The sequence below is a fragment of the Sapajus apella genome, unplaced genomic scaffold (assembly GCF_009761245.1).
Source record: "Sapajus apella isolate SASKATOON/1434 unplaced genomic scaffold, GSC_monkey_1.0 scaffold17, whole genome shotgun sequence".
Classification (NCBI taxonomy): domain Eukaryota; kingdom Metazoa; phylum Chordata; class Mammalia; order Primates; family Cebidae; genus Sapajus; species Sapajus apella.
Window position 1 is genome coordinate 15,317,899 of NW_022436957.1, and position 22,125 is coordinate 15,340,023.

At 43.5% G+C, this 22,125-nt stretch overlaps 1 protein-coding gene and 1 pseudogene across 14 annotated transcripts in view; one reads left to right on the forward strand and one right to left on the reverse strand.

Moving 5' to 3' along the window:
* The window catches only part of SH3KBP1 (SH3 domain containing kinase binding protein 1), a 374,021-nt gene that overhangs the window by 75,103 nt on the left and 276,793 nt on the right, over nt 1-22,125 (reverse strand). For all 13 annotated transcript variants that reach the window (XM_032286049.1, XM_032286045.1, XM_032286048.1 and 10 more), the window contains one exon: nt 13,794-13,901. In XM_032286049.1, coding sequence (XP_032141940.1) covers nt 13,794-13,901 — 108 coding nt within the window. The remainder of the gene's footprint in view (nt 1-13,793; nt 13,902-22,125) is intronic.
* LOC116556731 lies at nt 12,573-13,351 on the forward strand (annotated as a pseudogene). The gene has a single exon (XR_004271134.1). The product of XR_004271134.1 is annotated as a proteasome activator complex subunit 2 pseudogene (transcript).

The following is a 22,125-nucleotide window of genomic DNA, read 5'->3' on the forward strand; positions in this document are numbered from 1 at the left end:
TGAGGAGGGTTTGAGCAGAAGATCCACGTCACTGCCGACACTTCTCATCCTCTCTGGGCATCATATAGTTGTGGTTTTTAAAAAGCTCCATGGAGACTCTTCTGCTCTCTGAAAATGTATTACTGTGACATTACTATTGCCACAGGGACTAGCCAAAGCACCTGCCCATCACTAGCCCTGAGCCATCAGTGCCTGATGCAGCACTGTGACAAGGAAAGAAATGGTATTAAATAAAACCCAGAGAATATTACACCCACAGGGAACTTTCTCAGGGGGCATCATAGCATGTAGGCTCTGGATTCAATAACATATCAGCTTTGTTTTTTACCAGCTGGGTGATTCAAGCCAAGTTATTCCATTAGGTATGGGCTAGGGATGGGGGAGTTCAGAACTTTACTGTCATTATAAATCCTGGCTCTTTCCACTATTACCCACAGACATGGGGCAAGTGACCTCACGGAGCTGAACTTTCTCATCTATAATCGGTCATAATATGACCTCTCTCTTAGGAGAATTTAAATTCATAAGCAGAAATCAGTAAGCACTGACTTGTTTAATCTGTGAATTATGATACCCATTTTGCAGAGGAAATAATTGAGGCTTCCAGAGATGAAGTCATTTCTTGAGGTCACCAGGTTAGTAAAAGGGGTTGGTGGGTGGGGCATGGCTAGGCATCAAAACCAGGGCTGTCTGATCCACAGGCGTACTCTTAGCCACCATGAAGAGTCCATCTTGCCAGAAAATATCCACACGACAAACCATCACACAGCCATGAAACCACACACAAGGAGTTTAAAAAAACACAGGGGGACTGTATTGTGTTAAAGCTGAAAAAAAGGGTATCAAATTGCAGCTACAGTATGAGCTCAACTAGGATGCAACATACACAGAAAGAGAGGAAAGAAATTTAAAGCAGTGATCTCAGATTCTGGGTGCATAGATGTGCATGTGTGTGTGTCATTCTTAATGTTTTTTTTTTTCTGTATTGTCTCTACGAGTGCAGAGAAATATACTTTATTAAAATAAAGAAAGCAAGCTGCTCTAAGGACCACCAGCCCTTACATACAGGTGCTCCGTGGGATAGATGTGTTTCTGCCTTATGGTCTCACATTATTCTTTCCCCTTTTGCCAGCCCCTTCTAGCTCTCCACTCTTTTTCTTCCTCCCTTCTCTGTCATTGTGTTAATAAGACTGGGGACAGATGTGTGTTTACCTATTAAAAGGATCGGTGAGGTTCTGCTAGTTAACCTTCCTTTACGTTGGAATCAGAGTTCAGGCATATCTCAGAGATATTGCAAACTTGGTTTTAGACTACTGCAATAAAGTGAATCACAGGAATTTTTTTGTTTCCCAGTGCATATAAAAGTTATGTTTATGCTCCGCTGAAGTCTATGCAGTGTGTAATAGCAGTACGTCTAAAAAAGCAATGTTGATACTTTAAAAATACTTCACTGCTAGAAAAAACTAATGATCATCTGAGCCTTCAGCAAGTTGTAAACTTTGTACTTGGGGAGGGTCTTGCCTCAATGTTGACAGCAGCGACTGATAGGGGTGGGGGTGGCTGAAGGTTGGGGTAACTGTAGTAATTTCTTAAAATAAGACAACAATGAAGTTTGCCACATCAATTGATTTCCTTTCATGAAAAATTTTTCTGTATCATGCAATGCTGTTTGATAGCATTTTAGTCAGAGTAGAACATCTTTCAATACTGGAGTCAATCCTCTTAAATCCTGCCACTGCTTTATCAACTAAGCATATGTAATATTCTAAATCCTTTGTTGTCATTTCAACAATGTTCACAGCATCTTCACCAGGAGTATATTCCATCTCAAGAAACCACTTTCTTTTCTCATCCATAAGAAGTAACTCTTTATCCATTCAAGGTTGATCATGAGATTGCAGCAGTTCAGTCACATCTTCAGGCTCCACTTCCAATTCTAGTTCTCTTGCTATTTCCGCTACATCTGCAGTTACTTCCTTCACTGAAGTCTTGAACACCTCAAAGTCATCCATGAAGGTTGGAATCAACTTCTTCCAAACCCCTGTTAATGTTGATATTTTGACCTCCTCCCATGAATCACAAATGTTCTTTACTCGCATCTAGAATGGTAAGCTCTCTCCAGAATTGACTTTCCCTAGCTCCATTAGAGGAATCAGTATCAACGGTAGCTATAGCCTCACAAAATGTATTTCTTAAATAATATTTGGAATGACTCTGATCCATGGGCTGCAGAATGGATGTCGTATTAGCAGGCATGAAAATGGCACTGATCTCCTTATACATCCCCATCAGAGCTCTTGGGTGACCAGGTACACTGTCAATGAGCAGTAATATTTCGAAAGGAATCTTGTTTTCCAAGTGATAGGTCTCAAGAGTGGGCTTAAAATATTTAGTAAACCATGCTGTAAACAAATGTGCTATCATCTAGGCTTTGTTTTTCCATCTATAGAACAGAGTCAGAGTAGATTTAGCATAATTCTTTCTTTTTGTTTGTTTCTGTTTTGATACAGGGTCTCAGTATGTCACCCAGGCTGGACAGCAGTGTTGCAGTGGTATGATCACAGCTCACTATAGCCTTGACCTCCCAGGCTCAAGAGATCCTCTCACTTCAGCCTCCCAAGTAGCTGAGGCCACAGGTACACACCACCACAACTGACTAATTTTGTTAATTATTTGTAGAGATAGAGTTTCGCTATGCTGTCCAGGCTGGTCTGAAATTCCTAGGCTCAAGTGATCCTCCTGTCTCAGCCTCCCCATCCTGGGATTATAGGCCTGTGCTACCGTGTCTGGCAGCATAACTCAAGTGTCCCAGGATTTTCAGAATGGTAAATGGGCACGGGCTTTAACTTACAGTCACCAGCTGCATTAGCCCCTACCAAGAGAGTCAGCCTGTCCTTTGAAGCTTTGAGGCCAGGTACCAACTTCCCTAGATGATATCTTCTTCCAATAGAAGGCTATTTCATCAACTGAAAATCTGCTGTCTAGCGTAGCTACCCTCAACTAAGCTCAATCTTCTGAGTAACCTGCTGCAGTGTCTTCATCAGCACTTACTGCTTCACCTTGCACTTCTATGTTATGGAGATGGTGTCTTTCCTTAAACCCCAATAACCAACCTCTGCTGGCTTCCAACTTTTCTTCTGCAGCTTCCTCACCTCTCCCAACCTTCATAGACTTGAATAGAGTTAGGGCCTTGCTCTGGATTAGACCTTGGCTTAAGGAAGTGTTGTGGCTGGTTTGATCTTCTATTCAGACCACTCAAACTTTCTCCATATTATCAATAAGGCTATTTTTATTTATTTATTTTTAGAGATAAAGTCTCACTATGTTGCCCAGACTGGTCTTGAACTCCTGGGCTCAAGTGATCCTCCCATCTTGGCCTCCCAAAATGCTGGGATTACAGGCATGAGCCACCATGCCTGGCAATAAGGCTGTTTTACCTTCTTATCATTCATGTGTTTACTGGAGTAGCACTTTTAATTTCCTTCACAAATTCTTCCTTTGCATTCACAGCTTGTCTGTTTAGTGCAAGAGGCCTAGCTTTTGGCCTATCTCAGCTTTCAACATGCCTTCTTCACTAAGCTTGATCATTTCTAGCTTTTGATTTAAAGTGAGAGATGTGTGACTCATCCTTTCACCTGAACACTTAGAGGCTATCATAGGGCTGTTAGTTTGCCTCATTTCAACATTGTTGTGTCACAGGAAATAGGGAAGCCCGAGGAGAGGGAGAGAGGTAGGGAATCACTCCATCACTCAGTGGAGTAGTCAGAATACACACAACATTGATCAATTAAGTTTGCCATCTTCTATGGGCACAGTTTATGGTGCCTCAAAACAATTACAATAGTAATGTCAAAGATCACTGATCACAGATTACCCACAACAGATATAATAATAATGAAAAAGTTTGAAATGTCGTGAGAATTATCAAAACATAACACAGAGACATGAAATGAGCACATGCTGTTGGAAAATGGCGCCAGTAGATCTGCTCCACACAGGGTTACCACAACAATTCAATTTGTAAAAAATGTAATATCTGAAACACAATAAAGGAAAGCACAGAAGAATCAAGTATGCCTGTCATTTCTTATACACAAAACTGCCAACAACCTGTGGCCTTATTCTTCCCAGCCAAGTCCCAACGATGCCTACCCCTGGACATCTTTCTCACTCCTTGCTAGTCTGAACATTTCTATAACCAATTTCATATAAGCCTCCTTTCACCAAGGCCATTACCCCAGCGACCTTGCCTCAAACCACAGGGCCCCAAATTTAAAAACTACAAGTTATCGTATTTTTACTGGCCAAAGAAAAAAAAATCCCTTACTGTTGTGTCACATTTGGCATGTAGCAGACATATGAAATGTGACAGAGCAGAGCAGAGAGGCACCGGGGGAGGGAGAGGGGAAAATGTTACACTAACAGACAGTGTATGAAAAGTGTGGTCACAGCAAGTATGTGTGTGAACGTGGCAAAGGACAGAGACAGAGTGTGAAGTTTTGTTCGGAAACCCGGCAGTTGCAGAGGCAGTTGGGTGCACAGTTTTGAAAGGAAGGAACAGTTTGTGAGCTGTCTGTCTTGCATCTACCACTCTTGATCAATGTTGGCCAGATGTCTGCTTTGCTTACTAGCAGTTTTCCTATTTTTTAATTCTTTACTGACTTCACTTTCTCTGGTTCCATCAAACTTAGCCTTCATGCTTTTTCAGAGGAGAAAGGATGTCACATTTTCAAAAAGGATATCTATAAGGTAATTCTAAATAAAAATCAGGGCCAGGGTTCTATGCAGCTCTGGACTGCCCTCCTCCCCCAAATGATTCATAAAGTATTGCACATGGGCCTACAATGTTTTTTAAAAAATGCAACAGGCCAAGCACTTGGGGAGACAGGCAGGCAGACTGCCTGAGCTCAGGAGTTCAAGGCCAGCCTGGGCAACATGGTGAAACCCCATCTCTACAAAAAATACAAAAAAATTTGTAGGGCATGGTGGCACATGCCTGTGGTCCCAGCTACTTGGGAGGCTGAGGCAGGAGGGTCACCTGAGCCTGAGAGGCAGAGGCTGCAGTGAGCTGAGATCGTGGCACTGTACTCCAGCCTGGGCAACAGAGGGAAACCCTGTCTCCATAAGAAAAATAGAATAAATAAAATTAAAAAAAATTTTTTTAATGCAACAGGAAGGTGGCAGTGTGAAATGAGAAGGCAGAATGGGTGATTCTCCAACAAAATATGACAGTAGACAATTCATCACATGAGTTCACTATTCTCAAATAAAAAGACATGAGGAGGTCACTTAGTTGATTTCCCTCCAAACATCCAATTGTGACTGGATAAAGAAAATGGGGCTGGGGTCCTCTGGGCTAAGTAGTAGGTCAAGGTTTCCTGTGTGGAGTTTATCAGTAACAAGATATTAACCAGCTCCTATAGGTGCACATACTAAAACATCCTTTCAACTCAGGCAAGTATTTAAGTCCTGAGTTTTTAGAGGCACTTGTTCTATTTATTCTCTTTACCCCTTCCTCCATGGTGAAGGTAAAATGCTCCAGCTCCAACCTCAGGTGGCTTCAGCCTGCTCAACTTGCAGATAAGTGCTAAAAAAAAAAACAGTGGATGTTAAGAGCTGCAAGTGATCACAGGAGTCCCCCATACAGCTGAGATCACTGAGGCTCAGAAAGGTTTTTTCAACAGCTAGTTGGTAGCCAGAGGGCCCAGAACTCAACGTTTCTCAATGTCCAGACTATGGGAATACATTTCACAAGAGCCAACATGAATATAATGATAACAAAATCAATGAACCCACATTTTCTGATTTCTGTGAGAGCTGAATGCCTTCCACGGTCTTCATACATGGAGGGAGCATAGGCCTAAGTGCATGTGTGTCCATGTCTGCCTGTGTGTGGAGTTGTTGGCTTGGACCAAGACATGCAGACACCATCCTTCAAGGGATATATTAGCTAGATTTGATTTTTGCCTTTACACTACCAGGAAGGAAATAGATATGAACATTCTGGAATGAGAATAGCAGGAAGACAAGCTTTGTTTCCTGTGAAGGATTTCAGAACTGACTCTGCCCCTTGTTTGGTAAGACTGGCCCTTCCCAAGCAAAAGGGCTATATCTGTTCCCCTGGCAGGAATTTGGTTTGTTCCTTTGCCTCTTGAGCTGGTTTGCCTTCAGAGCTCTGGCCCCAGAGATGTGATTTGTTTTTTTTTAAAAAAAAAAAAAAAACAGAAGTGTACCCTGATGGCTGGGTACCCTTTAGAGGGGCTTTGTTAGAGGAGTATAGTGAGGTTCTGGAAGTAAGTCTCAGCTTGATTTTGAGCAATTCTGGACTTTGGAAGACCTCCTCCACATATCCTGCTAAGTTCTCTGGAGGGGTGTGTGTGTGTGTGTGTGTGTGTGTGTGTGTGTGTGTGGCTGGAGAGGGGACACAAATGGACAGCTCCTGATTAGGGCACCCCCATGCAGCTCTAGAAACACATGGGGACCTCCACTCTGCCCTTTTCTCCCTGCCCCTGGAGGCCCAGCCACACCTTTGAAATGTGCAGCTGAAGCCATGCTCTAGGTGATGACAGTGTCTATAACTGCACCTTTGTACTCTATAGAGTCTCCAGCAACTGCCTGCCCTGTAACCCACCCTGGAGATACCCAGGGACCTGGGGAACCCACTCTTGGAAGACGCTTTCTCTAGTTTCCTCCCTCAGCCTCTGGCCTACATCCTTCATCTCCCATTCAGACTGATGGCCTACTGGGTGGTCAGCCAGGCCTTGGCATTTGGCTTCTCCCTAAGATGCTCTTGCAGTTCACCCCCTTGGCTCACCCCTTCGCTCCATCTGCCCCACCCTGAAAGTGATGCCTCGATTCCATGCCCAGATCCCATGCCCAGATCCCATGATCAAATGGAAGGATCTGGGCTTCCCTTGGTCTGGGAAGGGTAATCTGACAGGAGGCCAGCTCCCCCCGCCCCTCCCCTCCACTCTTCCTCCTCTTTTGTACAAGAGAGAGGAGCAAGTAGGAGAGGAGGGCCAGGAGGAAGAGAAGGTACACTCTGGCACCAACCAACTAAAAGACCAGGGACTCTTCACCAGCAACCATGTATCATGCATGCTGTAAGGCCCCATGAAGGAGAAGCTTGGGACATGGGCTCTGCCTTCAAAGACTACAGGCTGTAAGTACGACTGAAGAAGGGAGAGGGAATACCATCCAGGTGGCTTTGAGAAAGTCCACTGGGGCTGAGTCAATAGGTCATACTCGGATGACATTAACCCCTTGACAAACTCCATTTCTTTGCATGTGAAACTACCCATGAAACTAAATGTTCAAGACAGATAACGGTTAGTTAGGTAAATATTTTTCATAAGGCTGCTTATTAGAAGCACATATTTCTTTCTTTTGGAAGGCTAACAAATAGGGAAATAATTTATTGGACATCTTCAGAAACTAGAAAAATAACAGTTCTTATTACAGATGCCATGTTTTCAGATAAAGTGTCTTTTAAGATAATTCTAAATAGAAATCAGGACCAGGGCTAAAGGCTAAAGGACATGATGAAGAATAAAGAAAATGTCGACTAAGAACAGATTTTAAGGACAGGGCTGTCAGAAGATGGAGGCCAAGTAAGGTAAGGGGCCTCCAAAGAACTTGGTATAGAGAAGATAGAGTTAAACCAGCAAAATTCAGCTACTGTGGGAATCGAGCAAGAGACTTCCTTTCCTGCAAAAGTTTGGAACCTGTAAAACTTGTGCTAAAAAAAATCATAAAGGCTAGGTTGGCACATAATTAAAATGGAGAAAGTGGGAAATCTAACTGCTTGCATCACAATGTGTCTGGAGATTAATGTGAACAGGAAAGGTCCAGTCAGTCATGAAAACAGACAAATGGAGACCAAAGGTAATGGTGCAGTGCTCTTGCAAGTGTCATCGAGGCTTAGCTGACTTCAACACATGGCTCCCTTGGCAGACCTTTGCCTTTGGTGTCTGAGGTGGTCTCAAGTGATACCTGCCAGAACCTTGGTAAGAACAACAAACTCCTCTTGTTTTGATTCCTTGCCCTCCCGGCAAGCACTGGATAAATGTGGCTTCTGGTGGAACCTGGCTTCTAAGGGATCAGGCCCATAGGGGACAAAATGACTGGGGCAGGAAGACCCCTGCGTTTCAGACTGGCTGACATCTGAGTTCCTGTTGCGATGAGTAAACTGGCTGCCTGCTACCTGATTAAGTCTCTGTGACTAGGCAAAGGGGAGCCTGCATCATAGTCACAGGGACATCTTTGAGGGCAGGTTTCTGAGTCCCTGAGGCTGAGCCTCCACTGAGGAGCATTCACTAGGGAAACACCTATGGGAATCTTAGCAACGCCTTCATTCTTGACTTGCACTAACTCAAAAGAGACCTCCAAATAAATGTGTGGTAGATTAGTAATATCTTCTGGTGATATGAACAGTTTTTCTTAGAAGAACTGCAGCCTGAGATTTATTCTTTTTTTTTTTTTTGAGACACAGTCCTGCTCTGTTGCCCAGCCTGGAGCGCACTGGCATGATCACAGCTCACTGCAGCCTCGAACTCCTGGCCCAAGTGATTTTCCCACCTCAGCCTCCTGAATAGCTGGGACCCCAGGGATGTACCACCATACCCAGCTAATTTTTCTTATTTTTGTAGAGATGGGGTCTTGCTATGTAGCCCACGTTGGTCTCAAACTCCTGGGCTCAAGCAGTCCTCCCACCTGGCCTCCCAAAGCACTGGGATTACAGGCATGAACCACCACACCTGGCCACTTTCTTAACACTATCTTTTAAAATACCTATTCTAATTTTGTTCTTTTGTTAATGACAATGAGCAGTTGTTTCTGCAGTTTTTGAGAGTCTAAGTTCCCCATTAGCCTTCTGTAACAATGATACAGCACACACATTGCTTCATTAGAGCTCTCAGAGTATTTAATCTTTCTGTTCTGGTATTCAATTTTACTGTCAAGGCCTAAAATAAACAGCCATTGAATCTAGGTTCTCTTATAAATAGCTTACATAATTGCTCTAAAACATGCACCAAGGGAGCAACAGATGCTCTTCTGGAATATCTTGAGGAAAAACCCCAAAGCATTTGTCACCCTGGTGAGGAAGAATCCACTAAGCATTCTCCGAAAGAAAGATGGCCAGGAATTCTAAAAGGCCTTATAGTAACCACCTGAATTCATACCCCAGAAGAAAATATGTCAGCCTCATCAGAACGCTCTGGTGATACCTACAGAGTCAAGAGGCCTGCTGTTGAATAAATGTCGTTTGCTTCTGTCTACCCTAATCATCAGAGATCGTCCTCTTTTCTGGGTGAATGATTGTAACCCCAGTCACTGGCAAGACAAGATGACATCTGCTGAAACCAGTGGCAGAATGTTTCAAATTCTGTCATTCACATAGTGCCTCCATGTTAATGATTCTAATCATCTTTACATTCTCAACTCAGCAAATGACAGCCCCATCTCGTCACATTGTCACCAACTCACCAATACTCTGGGTGCAGTAATAAAAGCTGGTATAACAACCAATGTGAACATGTTTGGCTGGTTTTTATAGGCCAGAGGGGATGGAAAAGGATGCTATATTTTGAATTTTCTAGAAGTTAAATGTTACATTATACAATCACTTTTTAGCTATAGATATTACTTTGACAGGTATGACTACTGTTTCCCTTAAATTGGGTTTTCTGCTTCGTAGGGACAAGGTTAAAAGACCTATCAAAGAGATGGTGGCTGCTTGTCTGGGATTGGAGAGATGCCCATGGGGAGTGTGCATGTCCCAAAGAGCATGCCATGCCCGGTCCACTCATCGCTGACAACTTCACTCTCCTGGTGGAAGTGCTTCCCTTAATAGCTTATGTAACACAGAGCTTCTAGAAAAGTACACTATGGAGTAGCTCTCACCTGACTGAATTTACTGTCCCCCTAAAACATGACTGGGAATTAGAAGGCATGCTTTACCTATTTTTTAAAAGAAAGATCTAGGTTTTACCCTAGCCTTCAAAACCTTACTGGCCATCACCACAAAAATGATAATGATGTGAGGTAATGTATATGGTAATTAGCTAGATTCAGTCATTCCACAATGCATATATACTTCAAAGCATCATGTTGTACACATTAAATACAAATAATTTTATCTGTCAATTAAAAAACATACTGCCTCAATTATAACCAATAAGGTGGCAAATGTCTAGTAGGATGGTATGCTTGCTAAGATTCCTTGGTTGAAGGGAGAGGAGTTACCATGAAGGTCTTGGTACCTGAGTGTTTCAGGATGTGCCTAGCTTTTACTAGCCTCACAAAGATAGGGAAGAAGGGAAGTACAGGTAGGCTGGACAGCCCCCTTGCCTCCACTCACTTGGAGAGGCCTATATCAGGTATCCTTTCAGAAGAGTTTGGCAAGTCTCCAAGGCCCTAAATGCCAGACCTAACTGCCTAACTCTAAGCTCACAAGGACAGCGCTCATGTGCATGCTTCACTTTCAATCAACCAGCACAGTGGCCAGCCCTGAGAAAGGATTCAATAAATACTGAATGAGTGAATGAAGGAGAATAAAACATATATGTCAGGCAGCAGATCCAGAAAAAACCATGAGAAATAACATAAAGATTATGTCATTCTGTGCTTACGTGTCTCTACCAATATATTTTCTAAGTTGCTAAATTTCTTTTTAATGGCCATTTATCAAAGTTTTTAGATGCATTTGGATTTCCAGGGAAGCGTGCCAAGACACCAAGATAACTGCATTGATTTGATCAACTGGAGCAAAAAGAACCAGAGTCAGCCTTCTATCATTGCTTCACAGTTTCAGCTAGAGCCTTCCTACCTTCATGGTAAATAGTAATTATAAAGACTAGAATAATTAATCTGTGTGAGGCATTTACTAACTATCAGGCACTATGCTTAATAATTTATGTGCATCATCCCAGTAAATTTTCTCTCAACACTTCAACAAGGTAGGTACACTTATTCATATAATTTTATGGATGAGAATGCATGCAGAGGCTTAGAAACATTCAGTGACTTGGCTTTGGCTACAGAACGAGTAAGTGACAGAGCTAGGATTCAAACCCAGATCTATCTGATGCCACAGCCTAAGGTCACAACCACCGTACTCTATGTAATGTTTGCCAAACCTCATTCCTGTGTCCTACTATTTCAAAACACTTCCTATGCAGTCATTACTAAGTGTTTAGTATCTGTTATTCTCAGTGACTGATTTTGTCAAATGAAAATCCACTATTGCTATAGTCATCAGTAAAAACATTTCAAGTGATTTTGCTTGGCGGAAAATTTCCTTATTGAATGATGAGCTCTTCTCTGTTGTGCGAATTTATTTCCCTCCTAAAGTATGAGGGATGGGGGAGGAAACCAGAAGGTGGGTTGTCATCACTTAGACAGATACCTGCTTCTATACCAGTGCTTCCTATACTGTAATATGCAAACAGATCACCAGTGAACACTGTTAAAACGCAGATTCCGATGCACCAGGTCTGTGGTGGGGTCTGAGCATTTCTAACAAGCTCTCAGGTGATGCTGCTATTGCTGATCCATGGATCTCATTTTAAGTATCAAGAATCTAGGAAACATTAAGAAGCAGAATACAGATTCTCTAAAACCCAAACTCAGACTCCAAGAGAGAATAACAGGTGTGGAACAGAACATTCTACACTTAAACAACACAAAAAAGAAAGCAATCAAAAAGCTTATGAAGTGTGGCTAACTTAGCCTTCAAATCAACCTAATGGTCTATGGGGCATAATCTTGGCAGGTGCCAACACCATCTAGCTTCTTAAACAATTACATCCATTCGTCAAAGCAGCACAAATCCCATTAAATGCTACTTTAGTATCCTTGGCAACCAATCCACCAGCATTGTAGCTATCCTTCCCACACCTCAGCCATACTGGAATGGTGCCACGGCAAGATCAGGCTCAGCACGGTCCAGTAACAGAGTCCTCATGGGCATAAAGTAGACCGAGGCTGGGAAGGGTGGGCAGAGGTCACGTGAAAACTTGGGCAAAGAACCCTGAAGATGGGATTGCTACCCTCTTATACTGGAAAGTGCTTCTAACTTCCTAACATTTCTTATTACATCATCAGCAGGGAAACAATACACCTGGAGTGAGGCAAACAAATGGAGTGGCTGATTTAAACAATGGTATGGTCAAATGGGCTCCCACAACTAAAGAGAAACCATGGATGAGAGATGCGTATATACTCATATATGGATACGTGTAGGTGTAGTATAGAAAGATCAGCAGGCCTCAGCCCGGCACAGTGGCTCACATCTGTAATCCCAGCACTTTGGGAGGCTGAGGTGGGTGGATCACAAGGTCAGGAATTCGAGAACAGCCTAACCAACATGGTAAAACCCCGTCTCTACTAAAAATACGAAAATTAGCTGGGCATGGTGGCACATGCCTGTAATCCCAGCTACCCAGGAGGCTGAGGCAGGAGAATAGCTTGAACCTGGGAGGCGAAGGTTGCAGTGAGCCGAGATCACACCATTACACTCCAGCCTGGGTGACAGAGTGAGACTATGTTTTTTTTAAAAAAAAAGAAATCTAGCAACTTGAAGCAGCATGACCAAGCCATGTGGGGTGCGCCTGAGCGGGGAGGCCCACAAACATGTGGAGGTCTTCAGGCAGAATCTTTTCCAGGAGGCTGAGGAATCCTCTACAGATTCTTGCCACAGAAAATCATATACCTGAATCAGCTCTTGCAAGAGGACTCCCTCAATGTGGCTGACCTGACTTCCCTCCGAGCCACACTGGACATCCCCATCCCAGATCCTCCACCCAAGGATGATGAGATGGAAACAGATAAGCAGGAGAAGAAGGAAGTCCCTAAGTGTGGATTGCTCCCTGGGAATGAGAAGGTCCTGTCCCTGCTCGCCCTGGTTAAGCCAGAAGTCTGGACTCTCAAAGAGAAATGCATTCTGGTAATCACATGGATCCAGCACCTGATCTCCAAGATTGAAGATGGAAATGATTTTGGGGTAGCAATCCAGGAGATGGTACTGGAGAGGGTAAATGCCGTCAAGACCAAAGTGGAAGCTTTCCAGACAACCATTTCCAAGTACTTCTCAGAACGTGGGGATGCTGTGGCCAAGGCCTCCAAGGAGACTCATGTGATGGATTGCCGGGCCTTGGTGCAAGAGCGAGATGAGGCAGCCTATGGGGAGCTCAGGGCCATGGTGCTGGACCTGAGTGCCTTCTATGCTGAGCTTTATCATAAGCAGCAACCTGGAGAAAACTGTCAACCCAAAGGGTGAAGAGAAGACATCTATGTACTGAACCCAGGACTAGAAGGAAAATAAATGACCCAAATAAAAGAAAAAAAAAAATTAGCAGGCCTTACCCTGCATCCTCAGCCTTACAATGTGCTTTTCAGGCATTTCCACAATACTGGCTACTTTACCACCCCCAAGGATCATGCTATGTGGGATGCAGGCAGTCCACTTACCAAAAAGAGCACCCAAGGTTCTTACAGTTTATTTAGGTGCTGAAATGTGCCAGTGCTGCACTGAGTGTTTTACATGTACTATCTTGTTTATGTATGCAACAACCCCAGGGTAGAGATCACCATTGCCAGCTAACAGATGCGTCCTACGATGAAACTTGTTACAGAGTATACGGCAACTGAGGGCTCAGAATGTGGGTCTGCTGAATGTTCAAATGCCAGTGCTCTTCAACATTATACCAAACTTCCCCCATCCCAAGTCCCATCATGGGAGCCACAATTCTGCCAGCATGGGGGGCACTGAAATCAAAGCCAGGGAGACTTACATTCCCCTCCTTTTCAAAGTCCGGTGGAAGTAACTTTACGAAGTTATCGGGGAACACGCCTCGTCTGCCGTTCAGCTCTCCTTCCCACCAGCCTACGTCAATGCAGTCCTAGAAAACAGGAGAACAGAGAGTAAGAGATAGGGCAAGCAGCCTCCAGAGGCTTCTAACACCCCCTTTCAAGATAATGGAGGCCCTTTACTGGAGTTCTGTGTTAATCAGACAATGGTTACCAAGTCAGCACAAACTCCAAAGCCAGAGGGGAAAACAAAAGCTTAAGTCTGCTTAGCGTTGCCAGCTGGAATGCAAAACCCAGTGTTGCCTTCAGATGCCCAGAATCAATAAGGTCTTCCTTCTTTCTCCTTCCTTTCTCCCTTTCTTTTCTTTTTTTTTTTTTTTAAGACAGGGTCTCACTCTGTTGCCCACGCTGGAGTGCAGTGATGCAATCTCGGTTCACTGCAACCTCTGCCTCCTGGGTTCAGGTGATTCTTCCATCTCAGCCTCCCAGCATCTGGGATTACAGGTGTGTGTTACTGCACTTGGCTAATTTTTGTATTTTTTGGTAGAGATGGGGTTTCACCATGTTGGCCAGGCTGGTCTTGAACTCCTGACCCTCAGGTGATCCGCCTGCCTCGGCCTCCCAAAGTGCTGAGATAACAGGCACAAACCACTGCGGCCAGCCTTTCTTTTTTACTTTAAAGATGAGAGAATATGTGTTTTCTTCATTTTAATTTTACTGAAATAAAAACATTTTATTAACTGCAAACGTGGCTTAGAAAATATCACATGCACAAATGTCCTCTGTGATTAGCCTGTCACAAAGCTTGTCAAAATTAAAAAAGGCCTTTGCAACAGTCAGCCAACCGGAAGAAAAATCATACTTTACATAAGCTCATTAATGCACTGCTCTCCTTCAACTTTTCCTTTGGATATTGATGGCACACAGTTCTTATCATGAAAAGCCCTTCCTCCACCTTACAGAACTAATGTTGGCTTCCTAAATGAAAGAAGGCTCTTCATTCTTCTAGAGCGAACTTGCTTCCCTTTGGATAACCTCTATTTTGTTCATTCATTCATCAAACATTTATCAAGCATCTACTTGTGCTGGACACTGAGCCAGGTGCTAGAGAGGACAATGAGCAAAACTGGCAAGAGCCTGGCCTTTTTAATGAACCTAATGGCCTTGTGGTTCTCCTGGGCACACAACTTCATGCCATAAAACTACTTCTAGTTTTTCCCATTTTCAACTGGTTGGAAGCACCATTTGCTGGATTTTTATTGTATGTTTCACATTTGTCCTCTGGGTCCAATTCCACTTCTATCACCTGATCCAGGACTCACCCAGCCTACTGTAAACCTCCTCGCTTGAGCATTGTTTTCTGCCCAGTGTATGTATAATACACATAACACTGTCAAATACAAAATTCCTTGAATAAAAACCCTATAATCAGTAAATTTCCATCCCACTTCAGGCATCCTGACCCTGCGCCTGCTTTTTGTCCTACAGCAGACTCCCAAGTCTTGTGATCAACAACTTCCAGCTGAAGCCCAAAATGAGCAAAGGCTTTCCAAAAAACAAACTGGTAACAGAAGGAAAGCAAGAAGGTGAAAGAGAAAGAGAGGAGATCGTGTTCAGGGCCCATGGTCTCCACGACACCAGTGGGATTAGAAAAGGGCTCAAGTACTGAATGCGCAGCTGGCCCAAGGCCTTGCTGTAGGGCCCTGGGAGCGCCATGGCTTGTATGGCTCATTTGTACTTGTTAGATCATATGTTCCATCCAGGTGAGAAACACATCTGACTTTTCACCATTATACCCCCAGCCCTGTACACAATGCCTCATATAACAAGAATTTGTAGAATCAATGAAGACTCTTCCTAACCCTGACAGTTCTGCGATCTCCTGCAATCCAACACTTGAATTATTGTAGAACAGGATGGCCTCTATCTGCCTGAACTCATGTGGATTCTCTATAAGTTAGCATAATGCCCACCTCAGGTGGGAAGTAACTCATCACCACCTTCCACTGCCCCAATGGTATCTGTTACAAAGATAAGCTGACCCTTAGAAAACTGCAGAGTTTGGAAATCGGTCCTTAGTTACAGACTATAAATTCTAGCCCCAACCAACACCAAAAAACAAAGACACTTGGAGTATCAAATTCAGATTTACCCAGAACAAAACAAGGGTTCAAAAGTCTTTCAACATGAGAGGATGCTTATCTTTCTGGAAAAATGACAATGAGAAGTCCAGGTAGATAGTCTGGTCCTACCCATGTCAAATCATCCCCTGAAGCATCAGTCTTCAAAGAAAGGATTTATGAACAGGAGTGGTAGCAGGATTTGGTGGCCCCTGAGATTCTTCTGATCCTAGGATGTTACAAGTATCATCAATGATACCAGAAAAACTTCTGAAGAAAGCTGAGAGTAGAATTTTTTTGATCCTAATTCTTAGAATTAGGTTCCTTCAAAACTCAACTTGAAACTCACCTTTAGGAAACTGTGATGAATGCTTTATCTTTTCTCTAATGCTCAGGATAGTATTAATTTGTACTTAATGATATTCAATTCAACAAACATCTATTAAATGCAAAATATATTTAAGCTTTGTAGGCACCAAACCTTAAACATGCAGATGCAGAGAACATGGTCACTAACTCCAGGGAGCTTAAAGATGTATGTGAAAGACAGACATACAATATTATGCAAGGTCCTTTGGGTAACAGGTATCAACTAAGTGCTCTAGTACCAAAAGAGGAGAAAACCATTAACCATTTCTGCAATAATCTGAAATTTTTTCATGTGTGAATGGTTTGCTTAGGTGAGGACTGGACTTCCTTCCACATTCATTTCAGATCATCTGATACAGAACTATGCTCACAAAAAGCATTCAAAAAAAAAAAAAACTTTTTTGGGGGAGACAGAGTCACACTCTCATTGTCCAGGCTGGAGTGCACTGGTGTGATCTTGTCTCACTGCAGCCTCGACTGCTTGGGCTCAAGCGATCCTCCCACCTAAGCCTCATGAGTAGCTGGGACTATAGGCATGTGCTATCACGCCTGGCTAATTTTTCATATTTTTAGCAGGGATGGGATTTCACCATGTTGCCCAGGCTGGTCTTGAACTCCTGTGCTCAAGGGATCCACCTGCCTCTGCCTCCGCCTCCCAAAGTGCTGGGATTATAGGTATGAGCCACCATGCCTGGCCTCAAATGTTCTAAACAATGCAAATCCATGCTTCATCTTAGTTTTACGCAAATAATAACCCAAGTATTTGGGTTTGCTTATTAACATTTTCTGCATTGTTTTTCTCACATGTTTCACATGCCCTTGGTGATGACTGGTTTGGATGGCCCATCCATACTCTGCTTCTTAAGGAAAACACTAACAGTGCTACTCATTGCATAATTCAAACAAGAGAGGGAAAGCATAAAGGGAGAACACAATATGTCTAATTGTTCTGGTTGGTGCAAGAATAAACACAAGGCATATGGATGAGATAAGCACAGTCAAAAGGGAAAACTGCCAGTGTGATTTAGTGCTACTAGCAGAAGCGCGCGCGCGCACACACACACACACACACACACACACACACACACACACACACCGGCCCCAAAAGGAGTCTGCTGGAGGACAGAAAGTGGGCACAGGGTCAGGATGCCTGGAGTAGGATAGAGATTTACAGAGAAACAAGCCATTTTTTCTCCCAGCAACAGAAGCTAACTTAAGGGAAATAGGAGTAATTTTGACAGCAAAACGAGAAGTGAAAATAAGTCCTCTTCAACAAACCAGGCAAAAGAACTAGCCTTTGATGGCAGAGATGAAGAGACTTGTATGAGGGCTGTGCTTTCAGAAGTATAAAACAGCAGCAAATTCTATTTATTTATTTGTTTGTTTGAGATGGAGTCTGGCTCTGTCGCCCAGGCTGGAGTGCAAAGGCATGATCTCAGCTTACTGCAACCTGTGCCTCCCAGATTCAAGTGATTCTCCTGCCTTAGCCTCCTGAATAGCTGGGATTACAGGTGCCTGCCACCATGCCTGGCTAAATTTTTTTTGTATTTTCAGTAGAGATGAGGTTTCATTATGTTGGCCAGACTGGTCTCGAACTCCTGACCTCAGGTGATCTGCCTGCCTCACTCTTCCAAAGTGCTGGGACTACAGGCGTGAGCCACCACGCCTGGCCTCAATTTATTTATTGAGAACATAAAATGGCTCTCAAACCTAGCTGCACATTAGAATCACCTGGAAATTTTTTAAAAATGCCAGTGACTGGGATAGACTCCTAAAATGTGCAGGACAGGACAGGAATCCAGGCAAGAAAAGAAAACCATCATGTTCTTGTGGGGATCCCAAGCTTAGAGTCTAGTGGGAGAAGCAGACATAGTGAATCAGAATGGCACAGAAACACTGGCAGAAGTGCTAGGCTGGATTTACAAACAAGTGGGACCAAGAGAATCTGAGTAACCTGGAAGCAGAGAACGAGGGAAAAACCAAGGCCGTGAGGAAGGTCAAGGGCAGACTCACTGAGCATAAAGGAAGAGAATAGGGAGAGAGGACATCTGTGCTTATGGAAGAGAATATACAGGTATTACAGCTTGGAACAAAACCCAGCCCTCCAACATCTACTGAACAGTGATATGAGGCATGAGGCAAGACAGCACCCATGAGTGACAGGGGCAGAAAGGAGGGGCAGGTGGTCAAGCACTTGTGAGGCCAGACTGCCATCAGGGCGGAAGTGGATGTCCCCAAGGAAGATGGTAGGAGTTGAGTGATGGCAGGATGGTGAGGCAGTAGCTGACCACCGGGGAGAGATATAGTGTGGCCCAAATACTATAATTTGTTTCCAAATCTGGGGTGCTATGAGTAAATTACACCAGGACCCCAGGCATAACCCCGGGCATAACAGTTACCTTCATGGAGTTTCAGAGTCAAATTCGAATGAGAAAGGGCAGTGTAGGCAGGTGAGGGGATGAACTCTGAATGAGGTGGGAGGTAGAAATGAGGAAAGGAGCAGTATATATGAATGAAGCTTCTAGAAAGCTGCTGTTTAGACATAAGGTCTATTGGCATGAACTCAGGGGAAAGTAGACCTAAACCCTTAGCAAGAATATGGAAAGAAATCATATTTCTGACATATAATGTTCACTCTTCCAAATTCAAGTCCTTAAAATGGCTAAAATGGTTTCTCTATGCCTCAATACCAGGCAGATGCTAGGGTAACATATATTTTTCCCTGTAAAATGCAAATAATGTTTCTCCTTTTACGGAATGAATAAATAGAACATTAGGTGTTCTGTAGTCCAGCCTCTACGTTCTGCTCCATCTCAGGTTTTCTACTGTCTCCTAGCATACTGCTTATAACAGGGAACTCACTTTGTCACAAGGGAGCCATTCCTTATTTTGCCTGACATGTTCAAGTGGAACTCAGAGAGAGGTGGAACAGAACAAGCACAGGCTATGTAATACTCAAGCTGTTTTAGTGACAAAAAGCTCCCTGGATCTCGGTTTCTTGATATACGTGAAAATCTTTGCTAAGTATAAAGAGTGACACAAGAACTGGCTGTTGTTATTGTCATCGTGATTATATGGCCTGGTCCGAATCCCTGAGGGATAATGTGACCAGGAAAGCTGCTTAATTACACTCATGTGCATTCATCATGTGATCCAGTGCCATCCTCAAGTGCCAAGCGGCCACTCCTAGTCCTGCCTGCCTTGGATGAAACCTCCTGGCAACAGCTCACACACCTGGAGGGGGACCAAGAGGAGGGATGCCAAGTCGCCGGGGTATGTCTGAGGAAGGAGGCCTTGACCAGACTTCAGTATTGGGCCTCAGTCTCTTCAAACCTGCCAGCATGGCCCCCTGTAACCTGGCCGAAGTACTCTACACAGCTGAAAGTGACTCCCTGACATATCACCTGTAGGCACAGAGAGGGCCACATGAGACCTGGTGTGTCTATCTCTAGCCTAGGCACTTGAAATCTGTAGCCAAGACAAATTTGCCACTAGCTTATATACTGGTTAACTGAATGAGCTACAATCTCATCTTGGGCTGTTTTATCAAGAATGCAAAGCCATGTACTAGACGAGTGGCTCTCACCCCAGGCTGCACATTTAGAATCACCTGGGAATTAAAAAAAAAAAAATGCCGATGCCTGGGCTAGACTCCATACCCATTAAATCAAAATTTGGGGGTGGGGAATGGGCACAGGAAATCAGTGCTTTTCCAATAGCCCTAGGTTTTTCCCATGTGTAGGCTGAGAGTCAGTGATTTAAGATCAGTGCTTCTCAAGCTTTAATGTGCATGCTTCTCACTCAGGGATTGTGTAAAAATGCCAATTCAGATTCCGTAGGTCTGGGCCAAGTCTGAGATTCTGCATTTCTAAGAGGTTTCCAGGTGATGCCAATGCTGCTATTCCATGGACCATACTTTGAGTCACAAGGTTCCTGAAAGCGGTAAGCTCCTTGAAAATGAGGATTCTTATCTTCACACCTTTGTCTCCATCTAATTCCTAATATAGTGCCTGGTACATATCAATTCTGAATAAATGGTGACTGAACAGATAAATGGTCCAATCTTCCTCCAGACTGTTTATTCCACTTCTCTCCACTTTCAAACATCACAAGTGAGATCAAATTGAACAAGGGGGAGGCAGGTATAGAATCACTACACAAAGAAAGCTTCATTTGTATGATCAGGCTTTACCTGCTGATCTGTTCTGAATTTATTATTTATTCATAATTGTGGCAAAAACTTTAAAAGTACCCTCAAAAGGTAGGCCACATTTTCTCAGGCATTGTAAATGTCTTCTTTGAGTTCAAACGGGAACATGCAGCTTAGAAACAGACATTTCAAACCAAAAAAAATGAACACACAAAAATGGGTTCACCATTTGATGCAAACAAAAAAGAAATGTACTCTGTTCCGTCACTTCTGGTGGTCAGCTGCCCCCAGGCTCCCCAGTCCCAATTTCCCAGAAGTTATCCAGCATGGCTGTTCTTCATGACCTTCCCTGATGACTGAGATATCATTTGAGGAGAAAGTGAGCATCGGATGATTTGGGTGAGGCTGTTAAGTGAGCCTCAGCATGCCCCCAGGGGGCCTCACACCCTCAGCATCCACCAGCAGTATGGAAACAGCCATTTAATATTTGCTAATGAACGCCTTCTGCATGGAGCTTGGGGGTGGGGGCTGCTGAGCGAAAGTTCCATGGAAGCCGGAGCCCAGAAGCACTCTGCCTCTGCTTGTTAACATCTCCCCAAGAGATGCAATTATTCTTCATGGCTTGGATTTCTGCTCAGAATTTTCTATATCCCCATAAATCAGTTACTAAAGCAGGCTCAGCCACATATCATGGTTTACAAGGTAACAGAAAAAAGTGAGGACTACACTGACTACTATTCAGCATCAGAAGCAATGCCTGTCAGACCACAATTAAAGAGGGAAGCCTGAGGAGAGAGTCCTAGGGACAAGCCCAGTCAAGAAAACACTACATTCCAAATGCCAACATCACAGGATAGCTGAGGCTTAGGCAGTCATTCACTACTTTTTTTTTTTTTTTTTTTTTTTTTTGAGACAGGGCCTCATTCTGTTGTCCAGGCTGGAGTGCAGTGGCGCAATCACGGCTCACTGCAGCCTTGACCTCTCAGACTTGAGCAATCCTTCCACTCAGTCTCTCAAGTAGCCAAGACTACAGAAACAAGCTACCATGTATGGCTAATTTTTAAATTTTTTGTAGAGACGGGGTCTTGCCATGTGGCCCAGGCTAGTATCAAATTCCTAAACTCAAGTAATCTATCCACTTCGGCCCTCTAAAGTGCTGGGATTACAGGTATGAGGCACCGTGGCTGACTGGCAGTCATTGAGTCTTTCATGATACAATGAAGTCATGACCCAGAGTTGAACTATTTGTAAAAAATCCTGGCATCTTAGCAGGCAACAATTTATAGTCTTTGCTATACTAACTTCTGCTTTTTTCATTTTACATACTATATAACTAGTAATAAGAAATTGGGTGGATAACACACACAAAAAACAGTAAACACACTTCCTCCTGGGCATGCCAGTATTAACTGAAGCAGGTATCAATGCCTGAAAACTGTACTCAGAAAGGCTCCCATGTCTTTTATAAGCTACCTCACATTTTCCTGCTTCTTCATAAATCATTTATGATTATATTATCTCAACAACTGTGCATGCTATGTTGTTGAGAGACTGGATTTTGTTGTCCTCCCTGAAAGAGTGTTGAGTTCTGCTAGGTAGGCAAGTTACCTGCAGGACAGCTTGACTGGTTAAGGCTTGGTTTTTAGGCTTTGTCACAACAGGTCTAGGGTAGTGCTG